At 54.0% G+C, this 16,973-nt stretch overlaps 1 protein-coding gene across 1 annotated transcript in view; it reads left to right on the top strand.

Annotated features, from left to right (window-relative positions):
* Nucleotides 1-918: 918 nt before the first annotated feature.
* Prrx2 (paired related homeobox 2) overlaps nucleotides 919-16,973 on the top strand; it is a 36,841-nt gene continuing 20,786 nt past the window's right edge. The window contains exon 1 of the mRNA XM_021155559.2: nucleotides 919-1,287. Within this exon, the coding sequence (XP_021011218.1) occupies nucleotides 1,041-1,287 (247 nt within the window). The 5' untranslated portion in view covers nucleotides 919-1,040. The remainder of the gene's footprint in view (nucleotides 1,288-16,973) is intronic.

Below are 16,973 nucleotides of genomic sequence, written 5' to 3'. Positions count from 1 at the left end.
AAGCTAGATCGTTTCTCAGACCCTTTACAACATCCCTGTGTCCTTGGCAGAGACTCGGTATCCCGGGGTGGGTCAGAGTCTCCAGGGTGGGTCTCGAGAGGGTTTCCTGCTGCCCGCCCCTGACACCCTGAAGACCTCCTGGTGGAGTTCTTTTTGGTGCTATGACTTCATGTTTTTATGGCAGTAGCAAGGGGAGTGAAAGTAGTTTTGGGGTAATACTCGGGGTATTTGGAGCACTGAAGAGTCTCTGTTCTTCTCACCCTCTGCTAGTTCTCTGGGCTTTCTGGAAAAAGTTACATAAAAGATAGACCTCGTTTGTCTTTCCCTCTGCTGTCATTCATCTGTGACCCTTGCTGAGTCTCTTCCTTGTGCACCCCAGAAGCTCGCCCCTTCCAACTTGGTTGGTCCTTAGGAGAACCTATCCCAGGCGCACAAGTGTCACCTACTGCAACCTGAAAGAAAAGGCCCAGCCTCCATGCCAGAACCTTCCTTTCAGCATGGAGGGAGCAGGGTGGTCCTCAAAAACTTCTCATTCTTTCCATCAGTGTGGGAACAATGAGGGAGAATCTGGGAAGCGTTCAAGGCCGCTCTTGGCTCCGTAGCAAATTCGAGGCTAATCTGCAATATATGAGACCCTGTCTAAGGAGGAGTGGACTGGAGGGGACAGGATCTGTCAACTTTCTTGGAGTGTCCCACTCTCAATATGCAACAAACAGAGGCGGATTCCCCACCCATCACCTCCAGGGACTCTGGTTGAGATATTTAAAGACCTCTCCCCGCGGGATTTGGGCACCCCAAACTGCTTCTGGGAGTCCGAGGACCCCGGCCTGGCCCCGCCTCCCGCCGGACGGCGCAGGACGCGGGGAGGGGAGCCAGGGGCGAGGTCCGCCCCGACAAGGGGCGTGTGGCCCGGGCGGCTGGCTAGTGAGCGGTCCGCCCGTAGGGGAGGGCAGAAAGTTCGGGTCCCCGACCGACTGACTTGAGATCCGGCGCAGTGAGCAGCGGGAGGCGGCGGCGGCCGGCAGAGGCGCGGCCAGGGCATGGACAGCGCGGCCGCCGCCTTCGCCCTGGACCCGCCAGCGCCCGGCCCGGGGCCCCCGCCCGCACCCGGCGACTGCGCCCAGGCGCGCAAGAACTTCTCGGTGAGCCACCTCCTGGACCTAGAGGAGGTGGCGGCTGCTGGGCGCAGGGCTGCGGGGCCCGTTTCGGGGCCCGCCGAGGCGCGGGAGGGAGCGGCGCGCGAACCGTCTGGGGGCAGCAGCGGCAGCGAGGCGGCGCCGCAGGACGGTGAGTGTGCGGCGTGGGAACTGGGCAGGGGCGGCGGGAACTCGGACTACGGCACTCCGGGTCGAGGGATACCTTCCTTAAGTAACTCGGGCTGAGGAGTTCACTGGCTGCAGGATCCACTGGCTCTGGAACTTTTAGTTGGTGGAGTCTTTGGCTTGTGCGACTGTGACTGTGGGATCGGCAGATAATGGGACATCACACACACACACACACACACACACACACAGAGAGAGAGACAGAGAGAGAGAGAGAGAGACAGAGACAGAGACACAGAGAGAGACAGAGAGAGAGCTCCAAGATCCCAGCTACAGAGACCCATGGACTACAGGACTAGTGGACTGTTGGACCCTGGCTGTGGGATCCCTGGGCTGTGGGGACACAGGGTTTGCGAGACTGTGGCTGTGGACCTGAGCTATAGGAACCCCCTAGCTGCAGGATCTCAGCTGTGGACACTGGAGGACTGGATTGTTCACAGCGGGAGCCACAATCGCAGAAACCACAGTCCAGTGGTGAGAGGTGACCTGCTGTTGTTTCAAAAAAGTCCCTCCTTTCGGGGGAGACCCTCTTTGAACCAGATCCACTTAACAGTCTTGAGGATGTGTGACTTGGGGAAAGCTGGCTTCCCTTGCACTCCATCCATACCCACCTACCCTCAGAAGCTGGTGCCTTTGCTGCTGGGGGAAACTGAGGCTGTGGAGAGGCCAAGCCACTAAGCCAAACTTAGTCTATAGTACCTTCAAACTAAGACAAGTCTTCAGAGGGTTTGTGGGGTGGAGATATCTGCACAACCACGCCCACCAGTTTGGGGTGGAGGATCTCTCAGGACAGCTAGCTAGGCCTATTTCCCCAGCAGAGGTTAAAGGTCATCTGGAAGGGGCTTTAAAAACAACCAGTCCACCCAATACCACCACTGCTCACACACACACACACACACACACAAAGGATTATAAAGTCCTCAGCTCAGCTTTTCAAAGAAGAGGGAGTTTGTGTGGGGAGCTGACAGAACAGGGGTTGGTATCAGCCACCCCCCCACACCTTCCCACCCACCCTAAGGACTCCACTTCCTGTGGAAGATCATGGTTAGAGGGGTGCTCAAGCAAGCTGGGAGCCTCTGCTCTCAGGTGCCCTGAGGAGCTGGAGATGACAGTGACACTGTCTCAAAGCCAGGCTGTGAGCACATGTGTCCTGAAACATCCACAGAGCACCTTCTGATAACCCCCTGCTGCTGCCAGGCAGGCATGTCACTCAGCCTCCCTGCCTTCTGTGCTGGTGTCCACTTCCCACCATTTGCAGGGGCCTGGCTGCTCTCTTCCCTCTGGTGTTGGGTGATGGATGATGACTGAGCTGACAGCCCTGGGAGTCAGCTTTTAGATCCTTGATGGAAAAGGAGAGGGAAGGGGGCCAGTTCCGGCCAGAGGTAGAGTGAGGTGGCATAGAGCTCCGAGTTCTCTGGTTTCACCTTGATGACTGAGGGGTGTGGGGCAGGACAGAGGGGGAAAATTAAGGTGATGGAAGAGAAGGAAGGGGTAAAGCGAGGGAGCCGAGAGGTCACTGGATTGATGGTGAGGGAGCAGAGGCACTCGCCATGGAAGGGAGCAGACAGGGTAAAGTCTGACTTCTTTGTCATGTAGCTGGTCCCCAAATGGAAGTCCTCCCCCCACTGTAATCCCAGACTGCAGATGTCAGCAGAGGAACGAGTGTGCAGATGATGCCATTGGCAGCCACTAGAAAGCTGGGTGGGTACTGGTGCCCCCTGGAGCCCCAGGATCTGGCCACAGTTCCTGAAAGCCCACGAGAACTGCCAGGCCTTCTTGCACACTAGGGTGTTTGAGAACATAGTGTCCTATAGATGTAGATGTAGAGTCAAGTGGGAGACCCAAGGGCAGGTTCAAGAAACCACTTACCCCCCTGCCCCTTGCTTTGGAAACTACACCCAGATTTGCCTCTGGATGGTGGTGGTTCAGTGGCACCGTACCAAGCTTTGCTCTAGGTTGGAGTCTACAGGAGGAGGCTGAGGCAGCTTCCTGTTGGTCCCTTTGGTTAGTTGTCCCTTCCTACTGCCATGGATTGGTGGTTTCACAGTCTCGAGGGTTCCAAAGATAGGGGAGGAGGGAATCTGTCTTTTCCGAGTCCTGGTGAGCACAGAGCAAACTGCTGGAAAGAGGTACCAACTGGGGGATGAGTTTAGAGGCCCAGTGTGTACAAGGTCCTGGTTCTGTCCCCAACATAGGAAGGAGGAAGGAAGGGAAGGAGGAAGGAAGGAAGACAGAATTGAGTGCCAGGCTCACTCCTAGGGCAGCCTACATGGGCCTTGGGCTATATACTGTTAACGCTCTAATCCTGAGCCCTCAGCACTTCCAGGGCACACTCTTGAAAACCAATCTATCTGTGACTTCTGCGGAGTTTTTTCCCCCAAATAGATAGTTTATCCCCCCCAATATAAAATACAAGTTATTGGGGATGAGGACAAATGAATAAGAAATCCTGTTTTCATCCTGCTAATTAAAAAACAAAACAAAACCAAAAACCAAACCAATCGAACAACCAGCAGCAGCAGCAGCAGCAACAAACTAAATTTCTTTTGTTTTTGAAAGCCACCCGTGGTGGGTCCAGCCCATGTCTGCCGATGACTTTCCAAGACTTTGCTTCCCCTTCCCCCCCCCCCCCAGAACTGGCTTTTTAAGCTGTGGCTTTGCTAGTGACTCAGAACAAACCAGGGTCTCGGGTTCCCGCTGAATCAAATGCTGAGCTATGCCAAGCACGTTAGGAAAATAAACCCTTGTTCGCTGCCTTTGCGATGGCATACAACAAAAGAAACCACATTAATAACCTCGAGTTTCTTTAAACCATTCCCTCCTGTGGGCAGGGCGGAAACCAGGCCATGGACATGCTGAGAAAATAAACATGGCCCCAGGAGCCAGGGAGAGCCAGGGAGAGAGGCCTGAGTCAGGACAGGCTGGGCCCTGCTCAGAGCTGGTACCTGTTTGGAGAAGCACAGGATGCTGGGTTGCCATGGAGACTAAATGGCTATCAAGAGGATCCCTGTGTAGATTTTGGGTGCTGGAACACCTGGAATCCAAGGTCCCAAGGGGAGCTAAGATCTTTCTGAGCTGAGTGGCAGTTGGTAATTGGGGTGAACCTAGGTTAAGTGGGGGAACCTGTCCCTTTTCCTTGCTAAGCAGGACCATGGGGCCACCTGGAAATGCCGGGGAATCAGTGGGTTTCAGAGATTAGTACACTTCAAAGCCTTCCACAGTGGTCCTTCTGCATCGGGCTTCTTTTGTTCAGAAAGTGTCTACGCTCATCCTTGTACCATGCGTCCAAACTCCTTCCCTTTTCAGAGCTGAATGGTGCTCCACTGGATGGACGTGTCATATTTTGTTTGCCATTTCTGTCATGAGCAGACGGGGGTTATGGGTAGTGCTGCTGTCAACGCAGGTACAGGTTCAAAGGCTTCGGATTCTTTGAGGTATGTTTTTCTGCATGGAGTTATTAGGTCGTGTGGAGTCAGGTGAGAGACCCAAGGGCAGGTTCAAGAAACTACTCCCCCCCCCCGCCCCTCACCTTGGAAACTATACCCAGGTTTGCCCCTGGACGGTGGTGGTTCAGTGGCACCGTACCAAGCTTTGCTCTAGGTTGGAGTCTACAGGAGGAGGCTGAGGTAGCTTCCTGTTGGTCCCTTTGGTTAGTTGTCCCTTCCTACTGTCATGGATTGGTGGTTTCACAGTCTCGAGAGCTCCAAAGATAGGGGAGAAGAGACCTGTCTTTTTCACATCCCGATGAGCCCAGCCCAAATTGCCCCTTTCACCGTGGGTTCTAGAGACCAATATGGACATCAAACTGATCTGAACATCTAACTAAGGTTGTTAGGTTTACAAGCGGGCATTTTTATATACTGAGCCTCTTGCTGGACTGTCACCTGTGGAATGGGACCAAGGATCGTTCCTTATGGCGATGGGGCAAGCCCTCAACAGTTATGTGACACATAGTAGGTGCTCAGTACAGAGTTTCTAGACAGCTTCATGACATACTTAAGAGGGCTTTATGGTTCTCATAATTTGAAGGCTTAGAGAGGTGGAGCCACCTGTCCAAGGTCTCACAGCTGGGAATGCCAGGTTGGCTTTGGGACTCCAGCACAGCCTTGTATGTGGGTGAGAGAAACTAAGAGTAGGAGCTTCCTGGATGCAGGGGAGAGTGGCTGTGGGGCTCGGGAGCAAAGGAGTGAGGAAGCGGGGGAGAGGGACTGGAGGGCCGATGGGATGGATGGATGTCTGCTGTCTTGTCTGGGGAGGGCTGTGATGTTAGGGAGGACTTGTCCTAAGGAAGAGATACTAGCGGGCTGAGGATGCCTAGTGGGCAGAGTGCTTACTTAGCATGCACGAAATCCAGCATTGAACCCTCAGCACATAGTCCGGAGTGGGGTGCACACCTAGCACAGAGGAAGTGGATGTAAGTGGGTGAGGAGTTTAAGGTCGTTCTCAGCTACATCTTGAGTTCAAGGTTGGCCTGGGCTACATGAGACCCTTTATCCAAAAAGAGGCAGGTTGTGGTTGCGGTCTCACTGGGAGCGAGGCAGGCAGGACTATGTGGAGATGGGGCTGAAGGCAGTGCGAGGCATGTAGGGAAAATAGCTAGGAACCCAGAGGCACCACGGCCGAGTGCCTTGTCTTCTCTCCAGCCCTGTGACTGTAACATAGGTCCTTTGACTAGTCCCCCACTCTGTAGAGAGGAAAACTGAGGCTCAGAGAACACCATCTATGTGACAAGGTAGCTCACCCTAGGCCCACGTGGGTTTCCAACATAGGTATGTCTTGTCCCAAAGCCTAATTGCTCTGACCCGAGTCATCGGTGGAGCCTTGGTCTGACCGGGGCTACCTTACAGCCTCTGACAGGTGTGGCTGCACGCAGGGGCCATGAGGTGGTCAGGGGAGGGAGAGAGAAGAGGAAAATATCCAGTCACAAGCATGGAGGAGAGACAGTGTGCCCAGCATGTGGTGGGGGGGATTTTTAGAAGTGTGATGGTCCGCCTCTTCCCAACACCCATCCCCTGCCTCGGATGGCAACATGACAGGAGGCCCCTCGCTCAGCTCCCGCTTCCTGTCCCTCCAGTCTGTCAGTCTCAGGCCCTGCATACCTGACCTGCTGACCCTGGGGCAGGAGCTGGCATAGAGCAGATAGAGTGTGTCTTGCCAGGAAAAGATTGGCTGTCTGCAGCTGTCCTCCAAAAGTGTCATCTTTCCATCTGGGAATGACCCTTTCCCACCCGGCAGAGAAGGTTCCCCAGCTAACCCAACCTCACTAACTGCCTCTCTAGTTTTCTCTCTGGTGTATTTTGGAGGTGAGAACCTTGTCACCTGCTAGCATTTGGGGACCACATGATGGGCTGGCTGTCTTGGATTCACAGTCACAGAGTGGCACGCAGACTCTTGTGCACATGCCCCACCTGGTGTGTACATGCTTATACACCCTCTACGAGGCTCCAGCTGGTCTAAATAGTCCTACCAGGCTTTAGGTGAGGCTGGCTCAGGCCCCCAGACAGTGGCAGAGAAGACATACCTGGCTACATGGGCCAAGGGTTAAGTGCCCTTAGGAGGTGTTGAGGAGGAGCGGCTTCCTGTTCAGAGAGAGCTTGGGGGCAAGGCGTGTCTCCATATGTGGTGGTCAGGGCCACTGACTGGGTATCATCAGCACACACTGAGCCATCAGGGAGGGGCAGGGCTTGTCAGGCTGAGAGAAGCTAAGCTATTTGCTGACAAGTAAGAGGCCACAGCCTCTATGGCTTACAGGTCTACCAAGCTCAGCCGAGAAACCGGAGGCCAAGAACATGGCTTCTCTAGTTGTCCTGGAGATCAGAACACTGATGTCCTGCTGGCCCCAAGCTTAGGTCCCTTCCACATCTGTTTGTTCCCTGACCAGCTCTCGGTGGGCAGAGGCCCGGTGATGACAGGACACCATCCGCATGGGGCCCTTTATGGATAATGATCTTTTTTATTGTACCCCTAAAAATAAAGCATGCTCTGGAAGAGATTAGCTTGGGGCTTTAAGATGGATTCTGCTTGCCTGTGTGTGGGATGGGTGGCCAGAACATCATTGGTCTTTGCTGGTAGGGCTGTGGGAAGGTCTAGGAAAGGGGGTCCTGAAAGCCATGGCTGGGCCTGAGATGAAGTCTAGGAGGTTGTCTTCAAAGAACAGCCTGGTGTAAGATAGCGGAGGAGCGTTAGGCTCGGGGTCTAAGTGGCCTGGAAGCTTCCAGAGAGGGACCCTGTTCCCTCTAGCCCTAGAGCAGGATTAGCTCCTCAGCAGCTCCAGATGTGGCAGGTGTGAGCGTCCCATCTCTGCAACATGGCTGCCCGAGGTGTCGAAAAAGGTGTTTCTATACAGGGGTCAGAACATCTGAGTTCCCACCCGACCTAACCCAGCCTTCCACCTGAAGCCTGCCCAGCCTCAGCACCCTGGGGGTGGGATCAAGTGGCCAGACCACCTAGCTCTGGACATAATCAATGAGATTACAGGGCTCGTCTGTGAAGCTGATAGAAGTGTATTTCCAGACTCTCAGGAATCAGAGTTCCTGACCCCAGGCCCGGGTATCTGGATATAAAAGTCCCCTGCAAGTTTTTGTGTTTATTTAGTTTGACTTAGAGGCTGGGCTAGAACTCATGATATCACCAGGAATGACTTTGTCCTCATCCTCCTGCTTCCACAGCCCAAGTGCTGGGATTACAGACTGTGCAGTGAGCCTGGGGCTCTGTGCATGCGAGACAAATCACTCACCAACAGCCACAGTCAGCCCCCAAGAGGGTTTTATACCCTGCTAATGATCTTCCAGAGCCAAATGCATCCACTGCCACCTCCGTTCACTGACTGACAGAGCAGTTGTGTCAGGTGCCGTGGAAACATGGAGTCGAAGAGTGACTGCTCAGCAAGAGGGCCCCAAGGTCTAAATGGGTTGCTGCTTTCCTCTACCCACTGTGCTCGGCATTGCCCAGGCACCTGTCCTGGACCAGCTCCAGGCATCCTGAGAGGCGGGGACAAAGCAGAGTCCTGGCTGCATCCTCATCTCAGTGTCCTGACTGCTCCCGCCCACAGGTGTGGCAGCCAGGGTTCAGCTGGGGCTAGAAGCCTCATCATGGAGCTGGGTTCTCTATCACCCTGGTTCCTGTCTCTCTCTTCTTTGCCACCCTTCCTTTTCCATCACACTTCCTGTGGCTCCCTTCAAGGGCGATCCCCTGGGGATGAGTATCCACAGTCCCCCAACGGGGTTGTCATCTCTCTCCATCAGTCCCACCTCCTTCCTGTCTCACTGTCCTCCCCACCACCACCCCCCTCCCCCATGACAGCCTCCCTCCTTGCCTTGGGTGAAGCCGTCTACATGCCAGGAATGGCGTTATTAAAAATGACATTTAACCAGGGCTGGAATTACCACGCGGATGGCTGCAAACCTTGGAATCAAAGCAGAGCCGCGGGGCGGGTGCGCCTGGCAGGGGCCTCGCAGCCTCCCCGCCGCCAGAGCTCTGCGAAGGCTTCCCACATAAAACCCCCACAGACCATCGAGGTCTTGAAAGCCAGCGCACCTCCTTTCATTAGACTAACAAATAACGAGTAACAGAAAACATCTGTTCACAGCAGCCCTAATGCTCTCAAGATGGGCTCCGGGCGACTGGGGTAGCCAGTGGGTACCCAGTGTGCACCCAGTGTGCACCCAGTGTGCACTCAGTGTGCAGGGTGCAAGTTAGGGCTGCTCCTACCCCAGGCTGGCCCGCAGGCCTGCCTCATCCTACACCCGTGAGGTCAAGAGCTGCTTTTTCCTTGTGTTTTTCAGGCTTGGCCATTCACTCTCCCTTCTCAGTGATAAGGATTCCTAATCAGAGGGTCTGTATGCAAGGAGGTGGGGTTACTGGATGGCAGGCACCATAACCCCGACACTTAGGAGTGAGATAGGATCAAAATACTAGCAATTATAAACCCAGTTTTGAGTCCTGGTCCAGTGGTGAGATAATGCTGTGTATTCCTCAGAAGGTTTCTTGCTGTCCCCAACACACACACACACACACACACACACACACACACACACACACACACACATACACACGGTGAGTTTAGTTTTCAGAGCTGGAGGGAAGATGGCTCTCCTGCCCTTATAGAAGTTAGGTGCCCTGTGAAAGCCCCCTTCACTCGCAATCCTGGTCTCCAGAAACTAGCAAGGCCCATTGCTAGGGGCCAGAAGGTTGGGGGCCAGAAGAAGCAGAAGTCTGAGCCCCACAGCTCAAATGTGGAGAAGGAAGGCCTGTTCCTGCACTCGGGGAGAGCCCAGGGCATCCCAGCACTGACTTCGTACAGGCATCTTGCTTTTCTTCCCTTCGTGACCAAGCTGCACAAAGGATGCCCTGCCATCCATGAGACTCAGCGATAGGAGACTGTACTTCTTCCTTGCCGGCATCAGCTCTGCCTGCTCATTTAAAAAAGTTAGGTGACACTCCTTTATTTGGTCTTCATTCCTTCTGCACACAGGCACCTTGCTAGGATAGACCAGTGACCTGGCCAGGCTTTGTCCCTGAGGGCTTGGAGCCCAGCAGGAGGGCAGTGTGGCCTCCTTGCTTCTTAGTGCTCTGCACTCTACCCCTCGGCTGCTTTGTCCTGGCAGTCCATGGGGAGGTGGAGCAGGGGCCCCCATGTCCCAGCTTAAAGAGCCAGAGTGACTTCTCCATGGTTGCCCAGAGAATGTGCAGGGACCTCTGCCGCCACGTCACTGTGCATCACTGTGCGTGGTGGCTGCAGATGGCCAGGTTGCTCTCGAGTCTTCTTTCTGTATGCTGCCAAGGTTGGATTTCTTTCTGCCTGCCCCCTTCCTACCAAGAATCTACTGTGAGAGACTCGAGAGTCTCTCTCTCTCTCTCTCTCTCTCTCTCTCTCTCTCTCTCTCTCTCTCTCACACACACACACACACACACACACACACACACACACACACACACATACACACACACCCCGCGCTGGGCCTGTCTGAGGCTGGAGTTGTGCTGTGCTAGAGGAAAGAAGCTGAGTTTCTAAAAGACATCCTGTTTCAATTGGGAGGCCAGTCTCTCCTGCTGAGGTACCATAGCCCTGGGAGGGGAGTGTCAGGACTCTAAGCGGGAAATGACTGGAGACAAGAAGTAAAAACTGCTACTCAGGAGAAAGAAAAGGATTCAGACCTACTAGCAGGTGAAAGCAGATTCATTATTGAAATAAAACTGTTGCTGGACTGCAGATTTGGATCTTGCAGGGGTAGGGGAAACTTGAGGGCTCTAGTTTCTGTTTCACTGCATCAGAAGTGAGGGTGGGGTCCCTGCTAACCCTTTCCTTGCTCCTTGCCTGTTTATCTCAAGCATGCCAAGCCCAGGCTGGGTGGTGGGGTGAAGGGCTGTCTGGCTCCGAGCAGAGGGACAACTGAGGGAAGAGTCTCAGAGGGGACCTAAAGCTGGAGTGAGGTAGCCCTGGGGATGCTGGGGTAGCAGAGAGAGACACAGAGGCTTCAGGTAGGGGAGGAAGCCTGCCAGTCCCAGAAGCAGGAGTAAGAGGCAGGCGAGATGGCCCAAAAGTGTTTCCTTCAAGATTGGCCATAATTGCTGGGCAGTGGTGGTACACACCTCTAATCCCAGCACTTAGGAGGCAGAGGCAGGCAAGTCTCTGAGCTCGAGGTCAGCCTAGTCTACTGAGCTAGTTTCAGGACAGACAGGGAAACTACACAGAGACACCCTGTCTTGAGGAGAACAACAACAACAACAACAACAAAAACAACAAAGATTATATTAGCCATGGTTAGAGCCATGCCTGGTGGCACAGGCCTGTAGTGAAAGCTACTCAGGAGGCTGAGGCCCGAAGATTTTGAGTTTAAGGTCTGTGAGGGCCATTTTATGAGAGCCTGTGTCTAAAGAAAATTGTAGACAAAGGGTTGGGGATGGAGCTCAGTGATAGAGTCCTTCTTACCATGATGGAGGCCCAAGCCCTGAGTTCTACCTTCAGTGCTGAGAGAGAAAAGATTTCCCACTCATGTGCACAGGGCATAATTCCCCACGTTTGTGGGTGTCTGGGGTATGAGAACAACAGCTCCCCCTCCCTAGAGGTTGGGTTCTCACAATGACCAGAAGTCTAGTGTGGTGACAGCTGCTGTGTCTCCGTTGCCCTGAGCCTTCTGGGTTTCTCAGTCTCCAGAGGAGCCTGCTCACCAGCCATGCCCAGCCCTGGCCTCTGCTGGAGTGTGGCTGTCCCCACATTAGGAGACCTGTTGGTGGGAGCAGCTGTGAGTCTGTCTGGCACCAGCAGGTGCACAGAAGCACAGACAGCTTACGGTTTGGGTCCCTCTCTGTCACAGGGTAGTTTGGTGGGGGTGGGGTTGATCAAGGAAAGGTTCCCAGGCCCCACAATCTGTCTGGTGGCTTTGCTGGTCCCTAACTTCCCAGGCCAGTGCTTCCCAACCCACCGGAGGACACAGTCCTTGGTTCCCTGCCCAGCTTGCCCTGTGGTCCAGGTCCCCTCAGAAGGGACAGCACTATTGTGTCCCCTTGCTTGTCTGTGTCTGGCCCATGCAGACCGAGGCGCGTTGCTTTCTTCCCTGTGGCATCCATGTAACCGTAGCTAATTTCGTGACAAATCCCATCCCTAAAATACAGCACAACTATTTTTATAATGTGGTGTTTGAGGTTAAAAATTCAAATGAGAGATTAATTGCTCTTTCCAGATCTGTGGATAAGATGGCTTTGGATCGATGTGCGTCCCTAGAGCTGTGCGAGGCTTCCCATCGCGCTTAGAGCATGCATGCCCCTACTTGGCCAGGCCTTGACTGCTGGCAAATTTGGGTGGATGTGGTGTTTGCGTTCAGTTCAGCATTGATTGGAGCTCTTACTGCCTTCTCTGCCCAGGGTCCAAAGGCCTAAATGGTGCTTCCCTCTCCAGTGATGCAGTAGCTCCAGAGTTTGGGGAGCAGATGACAGGAGGAAAGAAAAACATCGAGAGGGAGAGAGTCATAGAAGGAAGGGAAAGGGCCAGGTGAACCTCTTCTGCACAGTGCTCTTGGCTCCCTTGTCTGCCTTCTTCCCTGTAATCTCCAAATCGGAACCCAATGGAAGTGGAAGTTGTACCCTGAGGGCAGGATGGAGCCAGGGAAGGAGGTATGCCAGTCCAGCCCTGTTCCCAAGAGAGTGGATATGGAAAGGGCCCTCCTATGGCACATTGGGGTCATCTCAGAGTCTCCCCGCAAGGCTTCTGGGCTCTGAGAGTTAATGATAGCTCTAAGGTTTGGTGGCCACCCTGGGGACCTGAAGCGTTCCTTCCTCCATGGTCCCAATTTCTAAAGAAGAATGTGATATAGAGTCAGGAAACCGCATTGTTTCGAGGGCTTGTTGCCATGGTGATTTCTCTATGCATCTAAGCGCCCAGAAAAGTAGGCCCAGGAAGGCCATGGAACCAGGCTGATGTTGCTCAGCTCCTTGGAGCAAGAGGCTTTCCTCACTGGGTAGGTGAGGCACTGGCGACAGCTACCCAAGAGAAGAGGGTTGGGAGACATGAAGCTACCATGCCTGCCCCATTTATTATCATTATTATTATTATCATTATTATTATTTCCATTACTATTATTGATAGCGCCTACATTGGAAAGAAAGAACTATTTGAGCATGCAGATGTGCCCCTGGCAGCTGCTAGTCCCAAAGGACCCTCAACTCCTCAGCCTAGGGATGAGGGAGTGTCCCAACCCAAACTAATGCCACGTTAAAGCAAAAATGAAAGAAAAAGCGAAAAAGCAAAAAAAGCCTGTCTCTCTGCCCCCAGCCCACCCTGGGGCAGGACAGGTCTTTTGTTGGCAGGTTGGATGCCAAGATGGAGTGGGAAGTCCAGATGCGACTCCACCCTTCCAGGAGAGCTTTGGCTGTTCCAGGGGACAGTTACAGAGTCACCAGCCCTGTCCTCAGCCTTTGGTGCAGCAGGCTGGCTGAAAGCCTAGGCAGAGAGCCAGGACAGGGACAGCCTGGGGGTGGGGCTCCATCCTCAGGCTCCCAGTGTAGGTGAAACCCTCAGGTCCCTGGCTTTACCATCCCCACTCCCACCCCCAGTAGCCCCTGTGACTGCCGGCAGAGCCACTTCTCTGGGTGAAATCTGGGTCGGCAGGGAGTCTCACTGGCATTTTGCTTTGTGACCACAGTCAATAGTTTCTGTCTTAGGGGTCCCTGCTACCTATAATGCACTGTGCAGGCCTCCCTGTCTCTTTTTGGAAGGCTCTGTTTCTGCCTTGCTTCTGCAGCCACCTCCGTACCCTCCCCCGAGTGCAGACAGGCATCCTCGAATCGGCTTCTTCATGGGCTTCATAGCCATGCCCAGGCAGAGTGGAGATTCAGCTAGCGTCCACTTCAGCTGTATTGCCAATGAATGGCACAAAGCTGAGGCTAACTGGAGCGCAGGACAGGCTATGAAGAGCCATATCCCCTGCATACACCCAAGGGACTCACCAACTGTGGCAAGGACAGGGCTGAGCGCCCCGGAGAAAGCGTTCCCATCCAACAATGGTTCTCCATGGTTCACACAGAGGGTGTCCCAGTGGTGGAGGCACACTGCCCTCACTCTGCCAGGGTGGGGACAAGGGCCTGGGTATGTTGGAGCCCAGGCAGTGTCATTGACATCTGCTAATGGAAATCTGTCTCAAGGGCTGAGTTTGTGTGTGTGTTACCTGAAGCTCTCCCAGCATGCAGAGACCCCGGGCTCCACCCCAGCACTGTACACCGCTGTAAAACCAGCACTTGGAAGGTGGAGGCAGGGGAATTAGAAACTGAGGGTTACACACCGGTGTGTGACCCCCGTCTCTGTAGGAAAAGAAAGGCAGGGCCAGAGGCAGAAAGGCCGGTGACAGAAGTGTGGATCCAGCTGTGCCTAACACCCCACCACATTTCCTAGTTACCTGCTCTGGTTTAGCCTAAGCTGGTCTGGTCCGCTCAGTCCCCCGCCCCCCACCCCCCAGCTGAGGCACAGCTCGGAATCAAGGAGAGGGGAGGAGGAGGAGGAGGAGGAGGAGGAAGATACCCAGTCGCCAATGCTAGGAGGCTCATGGCTTGCTTTGGGGCTGTGTTAGGTCAACCTTAGGGGACGGTGGCAGCCAGGCACTCTGTCGGAACCATGTCATGCCAGGGTCTGCCGGGCAGAGTCCCTGGTCATCTAGAGTCTCAGAACCCGAGTGGCATCCAGCAGTCTCTGCTCTTCCTGGTTCCTGTTCCCTCCCCTCTGGGAAGATTCCAACATGGGTTGTTGAAGAAGGGAGCCTGGGGTTTTTTTACAGAAAGAGGAACTGGAATTTTTAGGGGGTTCAGTTTAGGGGCCAGGCCCCCTTGGAGGGCCAATTATGCAAATAAGTTCCACCTGTCTTGGGTTTCATTGGGAACAGCCACCTCACACACACACATACACACACATACACATACACACACACACACACACACACACACACACACACACACACTGGAAGGGACTGAGATTTACCAGGGCTGCACAGTCTGACCCCCACAGCCCACTCTCCTAGGGGAGTGAAGGACACTGACAGCCCTGCATGGGAATTTAACGCTGTGGAGGCTTCCCTGGGCTTTGGTTCACGTTCACCTTTATGACATCAACTTGGGATCTGCTGTGGTTGGAGACCTGAGTCTCCAGCAAGTCAGCAATCCTGCTAGCTTAGTGTCCCTGCTTCTGGGAGCCAGGGGAGAGATTTGAGTTTTCTTTGTTTAATTTAATTTTAGTTTTTTACTTACTCACTTTACATCCCGCTCCCTGTCACCACCTCCCACAGTCATTCCCTCACTTCCCCACCCCTCTTCTCTGGGAAGATGGGGGCCCCCTGGGTACCCCCCACCCTGGCACTTTGAATCTCTGTGAGACTAGGCGCTGCCTCTCCCATGAAGGCCAGATACATATCCCACATACAGGCAACAGCTTTGGGGACAGTCCCCACTCCAGGACCCACACGAAGGTCAACTGCACAGCTGCTACATATGTGCCAGGAGGCCTAGGTCCAGGCTGTGTGTGCTCTTTGGTCGGTGGTTCAGTCTCTGAGAGCCCCAAGGGTCTTCCTGTGGCGTTCCTCCTGTGGCGTTCCTATCCCCTTCGAGGCCCGGAATCCTTCCTCCTAGTCTAACATAGGAGTCCCCAAACTCCATCCATCGTTTAGCTGTGGGTGCCTGCATCTGTCTGAGTCAGCTGCTGGGTGGAGCCTCTCAGAAGACAACTGCTCTTCTCTGTAAGCATAATGGTGTTAGGGATTGGTCCTTGCCTATGGGATAGGTCTCAAGTTGGACCAGTTATCGGTTGGCCATTCCCTCAATCTCTGCTCCATTCCCTGTGCCTGCATGTCTCTCTCTCTCTCTCTCTCTCTCTCTCTCTCTCTCTCTCTCTCTCTCTCTCTCTCTCTCTCTCTCTCTCGACTTTATTTATTTAATGTACGAGTACACTGTAACTGTCTTCAGACACACCAGAATCTATTACAGATGGTTGTGAGCCACCATGTGGCTGCTGGGAATTGAACTCAGGACCTCTAGAAGATCAGTCAGTGCTCTTAACCACTGAGCCATCTCTCTAGCCCCCGTGACTGCATTTTTTTTTTCGAGGCAAGGTTTCTCTGTAGCCCTGGCTGTCCTGGAATTCACTCTGTAGACCAGGCTGGCCTTGAATTCAGAAATCCACCTGCCTCTGCCTCCCAAGTGCTGGGACTAAAGCCGTGCGCTACCACGCCTGGCTGCATTTCTTGTAGACAGGATAAATTTTGGGTTAAAAGTTTTTGTGGGTGAAATTTTCTTATTTGAAAAAGGAGATGTCTTTTCCCCTGCTGTTTTTCTAAAGCAGATTTCCCACACCCCTCCTGTCTCTTCCCATAGCCCCCCCACACACACACATCAGTGCACCCTGTCAGGTGATCAGCTGACCTTCCCAGGGCATACCACCACCACGTGTCCACAGTCAGGGTGAGGTCACGCTGGTGTGGGGCTTTGATGGGTTGGACAGTGTATGATGGGTGACCGTTGTGATGTCACTGCCCTGAAAAAGCCTGTGCTTAGGCTCCTCCCACTCCCTTCTCTTTTCTGGGAACCTTCGATCTGTAATAACGTAGAGTTTGTATTATTTTACTGGGAGGCTTTGATGGGAGGAGATGGCTTCCTTCTCTTCCTGGCATGCATATAAGGCTCTTCCTCCACATCATTGCCATCTCATTCCTCCTTCTCCTCCTCTTCCTCCTCCTCCTCCTCCTCCTCTTCTTCCTCCTCCTCTCCTCCTCCTCTCCCTTCTCCTCCTCCTCCTCCTCCTCTTCCTCCTCCTCCTCCTCCTCTTCTTCCTCCTCCTCTCCTCCTCCTCTCCCTTCTCCTCCTCCTCCTCTTCCTCCTCTTCCTCCTCTTCCTCCTCCTCATCTCCCTCCTCCTCCTCCTCCTCTTCTTCCTCCTCCTCTCCTCATCCTCTCCCTTCTCCTCCTCCTCCTCTCCCTTCTCCTCCTCTTCCTCCTCCTCCTCTACCTCCTCCTCCTCCTCTTCTTCCTCCTCCTCTCCTCATCCTCTCCCTTCTCCTCCTCCTCCTCTCCCTTCTCCTCCTCCTCCTCTTCCTCCTCTTCCTCCTCCTCCTCCTCCTCTTCTTCCTCCTCCTCTCCTCATCCTCTCCCTTCTCCTCCTCCTCCTCTCCCTTCTCCT

This window comes from Mus caroli, unplaced genomic scaffold (assembly GCF_978045245.1).
Source record: "Mus caroli unplaced genomic scaffold, Mus_caroli_1 scaffold_2, whole genome shotgun sequence".
Classification (NCBI taxonomy): Eukaryota; Metazoa; Chordata; class Mammalia; order Rodentia; family Muridae; genus Mus; species Mus caroli.
The sequence above is the reverse complement of the archived record's forward strand: the minus strand, read 5'-3'. Positions and strand labels throughout refer to the sequence as shown.